We start from the raw sequence: 16,558 nt of genomic DNA on the forward strand, positions 1-16,558 counted from the left end.
GTAGGTGGGAGGGTTTCATCTCAGCTTTCTCCCTCCGCGCTTATCTCCCTTCCGACTCCCTTATTGTCTTCTTACTTAACAATGGAGAAGGAGCTGTTCATCTGAATGGACAGAGTCTCACTAGGCCTGTTTTACTAGCCAGTGTGGTGACTGTACTTTAAAGCTCATCACGACTGTATGTCATCCTCTGGTTTCTTCTTGCTACAAGTCTGAGCAGGGCCTGTATTCAGGGCCAGTTTCCTTCCTTTCCCACCTTCCCTCAGTCTGCAGCTGGGTGGATAGTTGGGCCGGGGCACCTAATGCAGTCCTTGCCCTACTATCAGCTCCCTGTGCTGTGCCCCTAAGGCACTCTGTAGCCCTCTCTGGACCACAGGTGTCTAATTTGTAAAACCCAGGGCTTGGGTTTTCTCATCTTTTTTTTTTTTTTTTAATTTTTATTATTTATTCTTATGAATGTTTTTTTTTAATTTTTTGCTTTATAACAAATTTAATCAGTTATACATATACATATGTTTCCATATCCCCTCCCTTTTGCGTCTCCCTCCCACCCTCCCTATCCCACCCCTCCAGGCGGTCACAAAGCACCGAGCTGATCTCCCTGTGCTATGCCTCTTCTCCCCACTAGCTATCTACCTTACGTTTGGTAGTGTATATATGTCCATGCCGCTCTTTCACTTTGTCACAGCTTACCCTTCCCCCTCCCCATATCCTCAAGTCCATTCTCTAGTAGGTCTGTGTCTTTATGCCTGTCTTACCCCTATGTTCTTCAGGACATTTTTTTTCTTAAATTCCATATATATGTGTTAGCATACAGTATTTGTCTTTCTCTTTCTGACTTACTTCACTCTGTATGACAGACTCTAGGTCTATCCACCTCATTACAAATAGCTCAATTTCATTTCTTTTTATGGCTGAGTAATATTCCATTGTATATATGTGCCACATCTTCTTTATCCATTCATCCGATGATGGACACTTAGGTTGTTTCCATCTCCGGGCTATTGTAAATAGGGCTGCTATGAACATTTTGGTACATGTCTCTTTTTGAATTATGGTTTTCTCAGGGTATATGCCCAGTAGGGGGACTGCTGGGTCATATGGTAGTTCTATTTGTAGTTTTTTAAGGAACCTCCATACCGTTCTCCATAGTGGCTGTACCAATTCACATTCCCACCAGCAGTGCAAGAGTGTTCCCTTTTTTCCACACCCTCTCCAGCATTTATTGTTTCTAGATTTTTTGATGATGGCCATTCTGGCTGGTGTGAGATGATATCTCATTGTAGTTTTGATTTGCATTTCTCTAATGAGTAAAGATGTTGAGCATCCTTTCATGTGTTTGTGGGCAGTCTGTATATCTTCTGTGGAGAAATGTCTATTTAGGTCATCTGCCCATTTTTGGATTGGGTTGTTTGTTTTTTTGTTATTGAGCTGCATGAGCTGCTTATAAATTTTGGAGATTAATCCTTTGTCAGTTGCTTCATTTGCAAATATTTTCTCCCATTCTGAGGGTTGTCTTTTGGTCTTCTTTATGGTTTCCTTTGCTGTGCAAAAGCTTTTAAGTTTCATTAGGTCCCATGTGTTTATTTTTGTCTTTATTTCCATTTCTCTAGGAGGTGGGTCAAAAAGGATCTTACTGTGATTTATGTCATAGAGTGTTCTGCCTATGTTTTCCTCTAAGAGTTTGATAGTGTCTGGCCTTATGTTTAGGTCTTTAATCCATTTTGAGCTTATTTTTGTGTATGGTGTTAGGGAGTGATCTAATCTCATACTTTTACATGTCCTTATCCAGTTTTCCCAGCACCACTTATTGAAGAGACTGTCCTTTCTCCACTGTACAGTCCTGCCTCCTTTATCAAAGATAAGGTGACCATATGTCCGTGGGTTTATCTCTGGGCTTTCTATCCTGTTCCATTGATCTATCTTTCTGTTTTTGTGCCAGTACCATATTGTCTTGATTACTGTAGCTTTGTAGTATAGTCTGAAGTCAGGGAGCCTGATTCCTCCAGCTCCATTTTTCGTTCTCAAGATTGCTTTGGCTATTCGGGGTCTTTTGTGTTTCCATACAAATTGTGAAATTTTTGGTTCTAGTTCTGTGAAAAATGCCAGTGGTAGTTTGATAGGGATTGCATTGAATCTGTAGATTGCTTTGGGTAGTAGAGTCATTTTCACAATGTTGATTCTTCCAATCCAAGAACATGGTACATCTCTCCATCTATTTGTATCATCTTTAATTTCTTTCATCAGTGTCTTATAATTTTCTGCATACAGGTCTTTTGTCTCCTTAGGTAGGTTTATTCCTAGATATTTTATTCTTTTTGTTGCAATGGTAAATGGGAGTGTTTCCTTGATTTCACTTTCAGATTTTTCATCATTAGTATATAGAAATGCCAGAGATTTCTGTGCATTAATTTTGTATCCTGCAACTTTACCAAATTCATTGATTAGCTCTAGTAGTTTTCTGGTAGCATCTTTAGGATTCTCTATGTATAGTATCATGTCATCTGCAAACATGACAGCTTTACTTCTTCTTTTCCAATTTGGATTCCTTTTATTTCCTTTTCTTCTCTGATTGCTGTGGCTAAAACTTCCAAAACTGGGTTGAATAAGAGTGGTGAGAGTGGGCAGCCTTGTCTTGTTCCTGATCTTAGTGGAAATGGTTTCAGTTTTTCACCATTGAGGACGATGCTGGCTGTGGGTTTGTCATATATGGCCTTTATTATGTTGAGGAAAGTTCCCTCTATGCCTACTTTCTGCAGGGTTTTTATCATAAATCGGTGTTGAATTTTGTCGAAAGCTTTCTCTGCATCTATTGAGATGATCATATGGTTTTTCTCCTTCAATTTGTTAATATGGTGTATCACGTTGATTGATTTGCATATATTGAAGAATCCTTGCATTCCTGGAATAAACCCCACTTGATCATGGTGTATGATCCTTTTAATGTGCTGTTGGATTCTGTTTGCTAGTATTTTGTTGAGGATTTTTGCATCTATGTTCATCAGTGATATTGGCCTCTAGCTTTCTTTCTTTGTGACATCCTTGTCTGGTTTTGGTATCAAGGTGATGGTGGCCTCGTAGAATGAGTTTGGGAGTGTTCCTCCCTCTGCTATATTTTGGAAGAGTTTGAGAAGGATAGGTGTTAGCTCTTCTCTAAATGTTTGATAGAATTCGCCTGTGAAGCCATCTGGTCCTGGGCTTTTGTTTGTTGGAAGATTTTTTATCACAGTTTCAATTTCAGTGCTTGTGATTGGTCTGTTCATATTTTCTATTTCTTCCTGATTCAGTCTTGGCAGGTTGTGCATTTCTAAGAATTTGTCCATTTCTTCCAGGTTGTCCATTTTATTGGCATAGAGTTGCTTATAGTAATCTCTCATGATCTTTTGTATTTCTGCAGTGTCAGTTGTTACTTCTCCTTTTTCATTTCTAATTCTATTGATTTGAGTCTTCTCCCTTTTTTTCTTGATGATTCTGGCTAATGGTTTATCAATTTTGTTTATCTTCTCAAAGAACCAGCTTTTAGTTTTATTGATCTTTGCTATCATTTCCTTCATTTCTTTTTCATTTATTTCTGATCTGATTTTTATGATTTCTTTCCTTCTGCTAACTTTGGGATGTTTTTGTTCTTCTTTCTCTAATTGCTTTAGGTGCAAGGTTAGGTTGTTTATTCGAGATGTTTCCTGTTTCTTAAGGTGGGATTGTATTGCTATAAACTTCCCTCTTAGAACTGCTTTTGCTGCATCCCATAGGTTTTGGGTCATCGTGTCTCCATTGTCATTTGTTTCTAGGTATTTTTAAATTTCCTCTTTGATTTCTTCAGTGATCACTTCGTTATTAAGTAGTGTATTGTTTAGCCTCCATGTGTTTGTATTTTTTACAGCTCTTTTCCTGTAATTCATATCTAGTCTCATAGCATTGTGGTCAGAAAAGATACTTGATACAATTTCAATTTTCTTAAATTTACCAAGGCTTGATTTGTGACCCAAGATATGATCTATCCTGGAGAATGTTCCATGAGCACTTGAGAAAAAATGTGTATTCTGTTGTTTTTGGATGGAATGTCCTATAAATATCAATTAAGTCCATCTTGTTTAATGTATCATTTAAAGCTTGTGTTTCCTTATTTATTTTCATTTTGGATGATCTGCCCATTGGTGAAAGTGGGGTGTTAAAGTCCCCTACTATGATTGTGTTACTGTCAATTTCTCCTTTTATGGCTGTTAGTATTTGCCTTATGTATTGAGGTGCTCCTATGTTGGGTGCATAAATATTTACAATTGTTATATCTTCTTCTTGGATCGATCCCTTGATCATTATGTAGTGTCCTTCTTTGTCTCTTCTAGTATTCTTTATTTTAAAGTCTATTTTGTCTGATATGAGAATTGCTACTCCAGCTTTCTTTGGTTTCCATTTGCATGGAATATCTTTTTCCATCCCCTTACTTTCAGTCTGTATGTGTCTCTAGGTCTGAAGTGGGTCTCTTGTAGACAGCATATATATGGGTCTTGTTTTTGTATCCAATCAGCCAATCTGTATCTTTTGGTGGGAGCATTTAGTCCATTTACATTTAAGGTAATTATCGATATGTATGTTCCTATTCCCATTTTCTTAATTGTTTTGGGTTCGTTATTGTAGGTCTTTTCCTTCTGTTGTGTTTCTTGCCTAGAGAAGTTCCTTTAGCATTTGTTGTAAAGCTGGTTTGGTGGTGCTGAACTCTCTCAGCTTTTGCTTGTCTGTAAACGTTTTAATTTCTCCATCAAATCTGAATGAGATCCTTGCTGGGTAGAGTAATCTTGGTTGCAGGTTTTTCTCCTTCATCACTTTAATTATGTCCTGCCACTCCCTTCTGGCTTGTAGAGTTTCTGCTGAGAGATCAGCTGTTATCCTGATGGGGATTCCCTTGTGTGTTATTTGTTGTTTTTGCCTTGCTGCTTTTAATATGATTTCTTTGTGTTTAATTTTTGACAGTTTGATTAACATGTGTCTTGGCGTATTTCTCCTTGGATTTATTCTGTATGGGACTCTCTGTGCCTCCTGGACTTGATTAACTATTTCCTTTCCCATATGAGGGAAGTTTTCAACTATAATCTCTTCAAATATTTTCTCAGTCCCTTTCTTTTTCTCTTCTTCTTCTGGAACCCCTATAATTCGAATGTTGGTGCGTTTAATGTTGTCCCAGAGGTCTCTGAGACTGTCCTCTGTTCTTTTCATTCTTTTTTCTTTATTTTGCTCTGCAGCAGTTATTTCCACTATTTTATCTTCCACCTCACTTATCCGTTCTTCTGCCTCAGTTATTCTGCTATTGATCCCATCTAGAGTATTTTTTATTTCATGTATTGTGTTTTTAATCGATGCTTGATTCATCTTTAGTTCTTCTAGGTCCTTGTTAACTGTTTCTTGCATTTTGTCTATTCTATTTCCAAGATTTTGGATCTGGGAAATAGAATCTTGGATCATCTTTACCATCATTATTCTGAATTCTTTTTCAGGTAGACTGCCTATTACCTCTTCATTTGTTAGGTCTGGTGGGTTTTTATCTTGCTCCTTCTCCTGCTGTGTGTTTTTCTGTCTTCTCATTTTGCTTATGTTACTGTGTTTGGGGTCTCCTTTTTGCAGGCTGCAGGTTCGTAGTTCCCGTTGTTTTTGGTGTCTGTCCCCAGTGGCTAAGGTTGGTTTAGTGGGTTGTGTAGGCTTCCTGGTGGAGGGGACTAGTGCCTGTGTTCTGGTGGATGAGGCTGGATCTTGTCTTTCTGGTGGGCAGGTCCACGTCTGGTGGTGTGTTTTGGGGTGCCTGTGGACTTTTTATGATTTTAGCCCACCTCTCTGCTAATGGGTGGCGTTGTGTTCCTGTCTTGCTAGTTGTTTGGCATAGGGTGTCCAGCACTGTAGCTTGCTGGTCGTTGAGTGAAGCTGGGTGCTGGTGTTGAGATGGAGATCTCTGGAAGATTTTTGCCGTTTGATATTATGTGGAGCTGGGAGGTCTCTTGTGGACCAGTGTCCTGAAGTTGGCTCTCCCACCTCAGAGGCACAGCACTGACTCCGGGCTCCTCAGTTTGGGATGATGTGTTGTCTATTCATGTATTCCACAGATGCAGGGTACATCAAGTTGATTGTGGGGCTTTAATCCGCTGCTTCTGAGGCTGCTGGGAGAGGTTTCCCTTTCTCTTCTTTGTTCTCACAGCTCCTCGGTCTCAGCTTTGGATTTGGCCCCGCCTCTGCGTGTAGGTCGCCGGAGGGCGTCTGTTCTTCGCTCAGACAGGACAGGGTTAAAGGAGCAGCCTCTTCGGGGACTCTGGCTCACTCAGGCCGGGCGGGAGGGAGGGGCACGGAGTGCGGGGCGAGCCTGCAGCGGCAGAGGTCGGCGTGACGTTGCACCAGCCCGAGGCGCGCCGTGCGTTCTCCCAGGGAAGCCGCCCCTGGATCCCGGGACCCCGGCAGTGGCGGGCTGCACAGGCTCCCGGAAGGGCGGTGTGGGCAGTGACCTGCGCTCACACACAGGCTTCTCGGCGGCGGCAGCAGCAGCCCCAGCGTCCCACGCCCGTCACTGGGCTCCGCGCTTTCAGTCGCGACTCGCGCCCGTCTGTGGAGCCCCTTTAAGCAGCGCTCTTAATCCCCTCTCCTCGCGCACCGGGAAACCAAGAGGGAAGAAAAAGTCTCTTGCCTCTTCGGCAGCTCCAGAGTTTTCCCGGACTCCCTCCCGGCTAGCTGTGGCACATTAGCCCCCTTCAGGCTGAGTTCTCGCCGCCAGCCCCAGTCCTCTCCCTGCGCTCTGACCGAAGCCCGAGCCTCAGCTTCCAGCGCTGCGCGCCCCGGCGGGCGAGCAGACAAGCCTCTCGGGCTGCTGAGTGCCGCTCGGCACCGATCCTCTGTGTGGGGATCTCTCCGCTTTGCCCTACCCAGGTATGTGGGGAGTTTCTTGCCTTTTGGGAGGTCTGGGGTCTTCTGCCAGCGTTCAGTAGGTGTTCTGTAGGAGTTGTTCCACGTGTAGCTGTATTTCTGGTATATCCGTGGGGAGGAAGGTGATCTCCGCGTCTTACTCTTCCGCCATCTTACCCGGAAGGTGGGGTTTTGTCATCTTAAAGTTCCCTTACAGGGCTTCCCTGGTGGCGCAGTGGTTGAGGGTCCGCCTGTCAATGCAGGGGACACGGGTTCGTGCCCCGGTCCGGGAAGATCCCACATGCCGTGGAGCGGCTGGGCCTGTGAGCCATGGCCGCTGAGCCTGCGTGTCTGGAGCCTGTGCTTCGCAACGGGAGAGGGCACAACAGGGAGAGGCCCGTGTACCGCCAAAAAAAAAAAAAAAGAAAAAAAAAAAGTCCCCTTACGCTTAGGGCCTTCTACTCCCTATCTATTTTTGTTTTTGGCAGTTAGTTCCCCGACCAGGGATTGAACCCGTGCCCCCTCCAGTGGAAGCAGGGAGTCTTAACCACTGGACCACCAGGGAAGCACTTAGGACCTTCTAGATGAACATCCATGTCTAGCAGTGAGTGCTGAGCCCTGGCATGCAGTTTCTGGCTCTTCGCGGGTAGGCATCTCTAGAAGAGTCACATCATTGAGATCTGGTTTGGTTCAGAGCTCTTCTCAGTACAAAGCCATGTTCAGAGGTCTAGGTCATCCCAGTGGACTTCAAACATGCTTCTAGCACAGAGTTTCCTCTCAGGCAACTTTAGGCAGCCTCTGAGAGTCAAGGCTGGCAGCTAGCCTCTGCTAGGCCTTGTTAGGCTTCCTGGGACCTGAGAGCCCATGCAAGTTTTTAGCTTGGCTCAGATCCGCAGACGGGAGAGAGTAATGTGGAGTCGAGATCAAGGCAACAACAAGAGAATGTGGGAGTGGGACCAGGAATTTCCTGAGCTTCTTGGAAACATTTCTCATAGAGGCTGAGAGCTGGCCCTGCTTCAGGCCAACACGTTTGGCAGCTTCTCTTCGCCACCTCCCTCAAGCTCTCCCTTCCTCTCCCATAAATACTGGCAGACAATTATTTAAGGGAAGGGCTCTGGGATAAGGAGAGCTTGGGCTGTTGTAACATAGAGACAAAATCTGTTTGCATGGGACCATGAGTGTGTGTGCACACGCTGAATATGAATGTGATCATGTTTGTAGATCTGTGGAATTAAGGAACATCAGGGCAGGGAAGGTCTGTTGTAATCTGGCTCTAAAACTTTCACCTTAAAAACAAAGAGGGACTTCCCTGGTGGTCCCGTGGGTAAGACTTTATGCTTCCAATGCAGGGGGCTGGGGTTTGATCCCTGGTGAGGGAACTAGATCCCACATGCCGCAACTAAAAGCCTTCATGCTGCAACTAAGACCCGGTGGAGCCAAAATAAATAAATAAATAAATAAATAAATAAATACATATTTTTTAAAAAAGAGAAACTGAGGCATGAAGCCAAGTATGGAATGATGAAAACCAGGTCTGCTGACTCCCAGAGTGTGTGCTTTTATGCCTTGCTTCCACATTTTCTTTCTTTTTCTGTCTTTATTTTTTCTTTTTAAAAAAATATCATATGGGAAAATTGATCTTTTTGGTATACAATTCTATGAATTTTTCACTCGTATAAATGAATTGCACACTACCAGGACACAGAACAGTTCCATCACCCCCCAAATCCCCTTGTGCTATCTCTTTATAGTCATACACTCCCCTCACCCCAACACCTGCCAACCACTGATCTATTCTCTGTCACTATAGTTTTGTCTTTTCAAAATATCATACAAATAGGATTGCACAGTATGTAACCTTCCAAGACTGGCTTCTTTTACTCACTATAATGCCTATGAAATTTATCCAAGTTGTGTGGATCAGTGGTTCGTTCCTTTTTATTGTTGAGCAGCCTTTTATTGCGTGGATGTTCCATGGCTTATTTATCCATTCACCTGTTGAAGGACGTTTGCATTGTTTCCATTCCGGGTGATTATGAAGATAGCTGCTTTAAACATCTGTGTACATATTTTTGTGTGAATTGGTGGAAGAATAGACACATAGATCAACGGAGCTGCATAGAGAGCCCAGAACATACCCACACAAATACTGTCAAATGATTTTTGACAAAAGTGCAGAGCGATTCTAGGAAGAAAGGATAATCTTTTCAACAAATTGTGATTGAACATCCACATGCAAACACAAACACAGACAAAAGCCCCCTAACTTCAAAACCCTAAACCTTCCTCCCTCTGCCCTCTCTTTTCCAGAGAGGAAGCTCTGTATTGGTGGAGAGACCTATGATATTCTTCTCAGTCCTGGAATCACCAACAGGATCTGTTCTCAGTCAGACCCTGGGTAGGTGGGAGCCTTGAGGCTGGGACAGAACAGGCAATGAAGAAGGCACAGGAGATTAGAAGGAGTCAGACAGAGGGATTATAAATACGGTGTCAGGAAGTAAGTATGGATGAGACTTAGAGGTAAAAAGGGATGAGAAAACAAGACCAGAAGGGTTGGCATAGTTGGTTCTGTTGACTACCTGGAAGGTTATAACTAATCAGGTCACTTAGGAGTAGGAGGAAACTCTGTTTTTCTTTTTGCTTTTTTTCTCACAGGAAATGTAGCTCTGCATTCCCAGCATTCCACCTTCTTTTCTTGGGCTTTTGGGAATGGTGTGGGCCCCCTCTATGGCAAGCCTTGCTATTTTACTTAAGCTCAGTAGTGTGATGCCCAGTACTTACTGCTTTTACAGCCTCCATGTACTCTTGCAAGTCCTTCAGTCAACCAAGACAACGGGAGATATAAAAAAAATCAGTTCTTTCCTCAGTACCTTTCTTTACAAGCTGCTGTCTGTGAAATCCCCACAACCACTGGTAGGCACCAAATAACAGTTGTCATAAGAGCAGGGAACAGCTCTTATCCTTATTGTTTCCTCTCCTCGGAAAAGTTGCCAAACTACGATTAAAGACCTAAATGTAGGATGCCTCACACCATCGCTTAGGGCCTTGCAGCTCTTATGAAACTTCTCTTTATAATCACTGTTATAAGCTGAATTGTGTTCTCCCAAAACTTATATGTTCAAACTTTAACTTCTCAGAAATGTAAGATGTAAGTCAGAATGTATTTGAAGCTAAGGCCTTTAAAGAAGTGATTAAGTTAAAATGAGGCCTTAGGTGGGCCCTAATCCAGTCCGACTGGTGTCCTTATAAGAAGAGGAAATTTGAACACAGAGAGACACCAGGGGTGCCATCACTGTCCCAGGGGGAAAGACAGGAAGTTGGGAGCTGGCTAGAAAGAGGCCTATTTGAGAATGTCTTTTTTCTTTTTTCTTTTTTTTTTTTTTTTTTTGCGGTACGCGGGCCTCTCACTGTTGTGACCTCTCCTGTTGCGGAGCACAGGCTCCGGACGCGCAGACTCAGCGGCCATGGCTCACGGACCCAGCCGCTCCGCGGCATGTGGGATCTTCCCGGACCAGGGCACGAACCCGTGTCCCCTGCATCGGCAGGCGGACTCTCAAGCACTGCACCACCAGGGAAGCCTCCAGGGGCTAAATTTTGATATTTTATAAGGACCTTGTTGAATCCTTCCAGAGGTTTATTCTTTGAGGGTTTAGATAAAATCATAATCTTGGTTAAAGCAGCTTCTTTGGCATAATGATCTGCTAGAGCAATCCTTTACCTTCCATATCATCTCTTTTAATGTGGGCCTCAATCTTTAGAATAACCACTCTCTAAGAAGTAGGAATGCATCTAAAATTTCCTTAACTTGTTGTCCATTTTGATGCTTGTTTCTAAAGCATCCCCAAATCATATACTACTCCAAAAGCATACCTGCTGTCTGTATGTTTACTCGCTGGTCACTGGCTAGTTGACAAGCTCTATTTTGAAGAGTTTAGGTTAGTGATAGTATATCCTGCTTGATAACCTCCAGTTTCAGTTTTGAGGTATGATTCATCAACAAATAAAATTAGGTCAGGGTTCTCAATAGGAGTCTATAATAAATCTGAGTGAGATACAGAAAGTTCCCTACCAACGTAAGATGATCATGAGGCTCCCCCTCTTCTGGTAGCAGGAGGAGAATGGTAGGATTCAGGGTGCTTCCGTGGTGAACAGTATGTGAGATGGAGAGAGTAATAGAATCTTACAAGGAGTTAGTGGACTGGCTGGAAAGTGTTGTGTGTTCTCAGTCAGTAGTAATGTCTTACTGCATGAGGAACCATGAATCAAACAGGGCGCGTAGAGCTAGTTTAGCAGGAGCATCAACTTTTGCAATTGTAGCTCTTGCCCTAAGGCAAGAAGGCCAAGGGTAAGGCTATAGCAAGGATGGGTTTTTGATTGTTTCCATGAAGTTGAATTAAAACCCCAAGGTTGGGAATTCCCTGACAGTTCAGTGGTTAGGACTTGATGCTTTCACTGTGGTGGGGGGAGCGGGGGGGCGGGGGGGCCCAGGTGTGAGCTTGGGGAACTGGGATCCCCCAAGCCACACGGCACGGCCCAAAGAAACAAACAAACAAACAAAAACAACCCCAAGGGTTTGTCCAGATTGCCATGCACAAACAGGCAAAAATGACTTCTTATAGTTTGGGATGCTCTGGGGTAGGCTATTGAAGAAACTTATTTGGGTTACAGAAAACTTATTCATATTTGAACTGTGACTCTGAAATCTTCTTGTTGGACCAACTCCCTGGAATTCTTCTGGCACTGGAAAGGTGCCAAATGAATGACTGGTTTCGTGCAGCCATGCCCGACACCTTGGTGGGACTCACCTGATGAATACAAACTATCCTATCAGGTACCTTTAGGGCAGGCCCTGTAACTTATTTCTGTATTCCCACTGTTGAATGAATAAATGAACAAATTCTAAATTTGTTACTGTGGGTACCTCTGAGATCTGCAGAGTTAATATGAAGGTTGTTTTAAACTGAAGATATTTGAAACCCAGCAGATGCAGAAAGAAGCTTTTTTGGAGCTTCCCTCATCTGAATAAAGGCAGAGTTTTCTGAGAGTAAAGCTGCTATAAATCCCCTTAGGGGAGTTTTGCAGCCAGGATGAAGACACACTACTCACACTTGCAAAGACAAACATTATCACAAATTATTTTACGTCCCATTTATTCCCCCCAAAGCTCATTTATCTTTCCTTTAAAAAAACCCATTTATTTCCTTAAGAGTCCCTATTTGCTCCCCTCCCCCCCATTAAGTTGATGTATAAACCTTTATCCCTAGCTGTTCAGGGAACTACTTCTTTTGTGCTCCTCCATATGCAGATGAATAAACCTGGTCAATTCTTCTGTTAATCTGTCTTTTGTCAGTTAATTCACAGGCCTCCAGAGCAGAACATAAATGGGTAGAGGAAAAGTTTTCCTTCCAACACCACTCAAGATGGTATGAGTATGATCCAAAGACTAAGAAGCGGGCTTCCCTGGTGGCGCAGTGGTTGAGAGTCCGCGTGCCGATGCAGGGGACACGGGTTCGTGCCCCGGTCTGGAAGGATCCCACATGCCGCCCGTGAGCCATGGCCACTGAGCCTGCGCGTCCAGAGCCTGTGCTCCGCAACGGGAGAGGCCACAACAGTGAGAGGCCCGCGTACCGCCAAAAAAAAAAAAAAAAAAATTTAAATTAAATAAATAAAAATAAAATTGTCTTCCAGCAAATACACGTCTCTTTCTAGACTGAAATTTTACTGCGAAGAAATATGATGTTCTCTATCTCTTCTCTAAAGGGGATTTTGCAGTTTGGCTCATCCCTAATTCCTCGCCTCCACTCTGGCCTATGGGATGAGAGGTCACTATAGATAGGAATGGCCACACACCCTCCTTCAATAGCCCAGGAGTGTTGAAGTGGCCACAACTGGGTGAGGTGACGCCAAACGAAGCTGCTTTCTACTCCTCCGTGTTCAGGTACTCTCCCCCTTCTTCTCCAGATCCGGGAAGCCTTCCAGCTGGGGGCAGCTGGCCACTTCTCCCTGCTCCCCCAGCAGAGGAGCTGGTGGGAGATGTGGAATTCTGGCCGAAGCAACTCCAGGACTCCCAGGGCAAGAGAGGACCTCCCTTTCCCTCCCCTTCCCGTGATCCCATGTTATGTGCATTTTGCTAACCTCCAAGGGCTATTTGGTGAAAATGGCTTGCAAGGAGATAACAAGGACTTGGCTGAGGTTCGAGCATCAGTGCTCTAGTGGCTTTCTCTGCTTCTTATAGAAAGAAAGGTTCTTATAGGCAAAGGCTCACACTCCCCAGCAGCCCTCCCCAGACCAAAAAGGGTGGCCTGGGCAATTCCCCAACCCCTTCCTCACATGACCTTGTTTTCCTGTGGACCGAGACCAAGATGCTCCTCCCACCCGTCTCTTCCTGGAAGCCAAGCCTCCTTTTAATCTATATAAAGTCCACACCCCTGGGATAGAGTGATTGCAGAAACTGCCTTTTCTCTCTCAGAGACCAAGCTAGAGATCCAGGTAAGCAGCCCAAGAGGCACACAGGAGCTGTTTCTGCCTGAGGGTTGGAGAGGGGGGAGCCAGGGTGGGTGAGGCTAGCCTGAGAATCGGGCCAGGCAGATGTGGGCAGGGGGCAGAGCTGGGGTCAGGAATGGAGCACGTAGGCTGCAGAGAGCCCATGGGGCTGGAGAAGGAGCAGCCCCCAGGTTGGGGAGGAGAGCATCTCTCTTTGGAACACAATGGCATCCCTTTAGAGTGCCAGTGTAAAACACTGGGGCTGAGTTTCCCTTGTGTTGTAGGACAACAGGGCTCTCTGTCCACCGTGATCCTGGATGAATACTCGGTGGTTATCTCAGGGATACCATTTGGCTTATTCAAAATTTAGATCATTTATTTAATGGTTTATTCAAAAGCATCTTCTAATGAGCCGTGTGAGCGCTGGGTACGGAGGTGTTTTATGTTTCAAAGGTATTTTGTATCAAAAATATTTCTGTATTCAAAGACAGGGCTGCTAGGATTTTAGGTCATTTCTGGGGTCACCACCCAGAGGGGAGGACGGCCTCTCTGTAGGGAGTGGGAATAAAATGTTTGTGGAGAAGAGTATATGTGATTGTCTCGTTACTTGGAAAAGCTCGCAGGAAGAGGGACACCTTTCTGGTTGACCTGGAGACTGTAAGCCAGGGAGGCTACAGGTGGGAGCTGGGGTTCTCTTTCTAAGGCAGTGTTATTCCTCCTCTCCCCCTTTTCCCGGGCAGGCTCCTCCAGGGCAGTGAGACCACCATGGCTCGGAAGTCCCCGGTCCTGCTGCCATGGCTGGCCCTGGTGCTGCTGGTGCTGGGGTTGGTCCAGCCTTCCCTGGGCAAGGAATCGCCGGCCATGAAGTTCCAGCGGCAGCACATGGACTCCGGCAGCTCCCCAAGCAGCTCCAACTACTGCAACGAAATGATGATGCGCCGAGAAATGACCAAGGGATGGTGCAAGCCGGTGAACACCTTTGTGCACGAGTCCCTGGAAGATGTCGAGGCCGTCTGCTCCCAGAAAAACATCCCCTGCAAGAATGGGCGGCCCAACTGCTATGAGAGCAACTCCCCCATGCACATCACAGACTGCCGCGAGACAGGCAGCTCCAAGTACCCAACCTGTGCCTACACGACCAGCCAGAAGCAGAAACACATCATCGTGGCCTGTGAGGGGGACCCGTACGTGCCAGTCCACTATGACGGTTCTGTGTAGGTCTCTACCTGAAGCCAGAGATGCCCCACCTTATCGCCTCTCCCCCTCTTGCTTCCTTGCCCTGCAGGCAAGAACTCAAGTTAGTTAGGGCTCTTATCTACCCACCTCCTCCATGTGCTTATGCGCGCGCACACACACACGCACAAACACACACACACATAAACACATGCTTCCCTGGCTTGAGGGCAATAACTCAAGCTAATTAGGGCTCTTATCCAACATACACACACACACACACACACACACAAGCACATTCTTCCCTGGCTTGAGGGCAAAAACTCAATTAGGGCTCTTATCCAACACACACACACACACACACACACACACACACACACACACACACACACACACACGTGTGCTCCCCTGGCCTGAGGCTGGCCTCTGCGTGGCTTGTGGGGTGAAGAGTGGGTTGTGAGATGGGGCCTATGTTGACCACTTCACTGCTTCTTTCAATAAAACACAGTTGCAACCACTTGAATTCCTGATGCTGTCCCCATCCAGGTGCTGTTTGTGTGCTCGCTCTCCTGACAGGGGTGAGACCCGTGAGTCTGGTTAGCTTTGGTGAGTGGCGGATGGAATCCTTAGATGTCACCTCTTTTGACTTTTGATTTTCACTGACCTGAGATAATTCCTCTCTTTGTAGGTTCCTTGATGCCCAATATAGTTTTAAAGTGTGGGTTATTTTAGATAAAAAGGAGCTACGGTCTGGGACAGTTTCATGCTGGGCGAGGTGACAGAGGGCAAAGCTCAGGTACAAAAATCTCTGGCATAGAAGGAAGGACAGCGTGATCCTGGGAAGACCCTGCTTGGCCTCAGGTGGGGAGGAGAAGTGTATGAAATTATGACCCTACATTTCCATTTTCCTTTTTTTGAGGGAGCTATTGCTAAATCAGAAAGCTGGTCCTCTCTTCCTTACAAAGTTGGAACCCTCCATTCAGGAGCTAGGAAGGACATCAGCAATCATCAAGTGGGGAGAGGATAAGTAGATTTCAGCTTGTGGACCAACTCTAATTGGAAGTGCCTGCCTAGAATGCTGTAGAAAAATATCTAAACAGTGAAGTGATGGAACAGTGCCTCTACCGAAGGCCCGAGAGAGGTGAGGGTGTGTGTGCCACCCACTGGCCATCCCGGACCTAATGTAACCCCCGCCTTTTACAGAGGGGCAACCTGAATCTCAGAAAGGTTAAGTGACCTGCTTACGGCAGCTGCTAGTTAGTGTCCGACTGAGACTAGACCTTGGGTCTCCTGGCTTCCCTGTCGTTGCTCTCTCTGCTATTGGAGTCTCCTCAAGAAGGCAATTCCCCAGTCTCCCTCCTTCACTGAGTGCTGTGGAGTCACGGCTTTCTCTACCTGAGCTTGCTGGGGGCTCTCACAGGTTCCCAGGGCACTTGGCCTATGAGTCTGCTCACTTCTTGGCAACCCTCTCTTACATCCATTGAAAAGCCTAAACATGGCTTCTGTCATCACTTAATCATTTCATATGACCCCCTGTTTACACCTGCATCAAGCTCTAGACAAGGTCATAGAACTAGAGAAAGGTCCTACTGCCAACCAGTTTGACCAGTTCTGTCATTGTCTTTGCGTACTACATTTATAAATGTTGGAAGTGATTTTGTGTTTTTTAGGTAAAGTGAATGCTTAGCTCTGGGGCCTCTGTAAGAGGAAGAAGGCCTGTGGGTCAGAGGGGTGGCCAGCTATTTTGGTGGTGGTGGGGATCTCACTCCTTACAAACAGTGAGGATGGAGGAGGGGAAAAAAGGGAAACTTTAAGTTTCTAGTTCTGTTTTCTTTAGATAGCATTTTTCTTAAGTTCATCTCACTCTTGTTTCCAAACCCAAAGCTCCTCATTTTCCCTCCTGCTAGTGCTAAGAGAACACTTTAGTACATCTCTTTGGAACACTCACTTGGAGCTTTGCTGCATCTATTCTGCACAATCACCAGCTCTGGCTACTGGTTCCATGCACCTTCCTGGCCATGGGACCACT

General features: G+C 45.2%; 1 protein-coding gene across 1 annotated transcript; it reads left to right on the top strand.

Annotated features, from left to right (window-relative positions):
- The first annotated feature begins 14,121 nt into the window (after window positions 1-14,121).
- On the top strand, window positions 14,122-14,574 carry LOC132489343 (ribonuclease pancreatic-like). Its single transcript, XM_060098254.1, has one exon. It carries the CDS (start codon window positions 14,122-14,124, stop codon window positions 14,572-14,574), a length of 453 nt encoding a protein of 150 aa, XP_059954237.1.
- Window positions 14,575-16,558: the final 1,984 nt, after the last annotated feature.

The sequence above is a fragment of the Mesoplodon densirostris genome, chromosome 4 (genome assembly GCF_025265405.1).
Source record: "Mesoplodon densirostris isolate mMesDen1 chromosome 4, mMesDen1 primary haplotype, whole genome shotgun sequence".
NCBI classification, from domain to species: domain Eukaryota; kingdom Metazoa; phylum Chordata; class Mammalia; order Artiodactyla; family Ziphiidae; genus Mesoplodon; species Mesoplodon densirostris.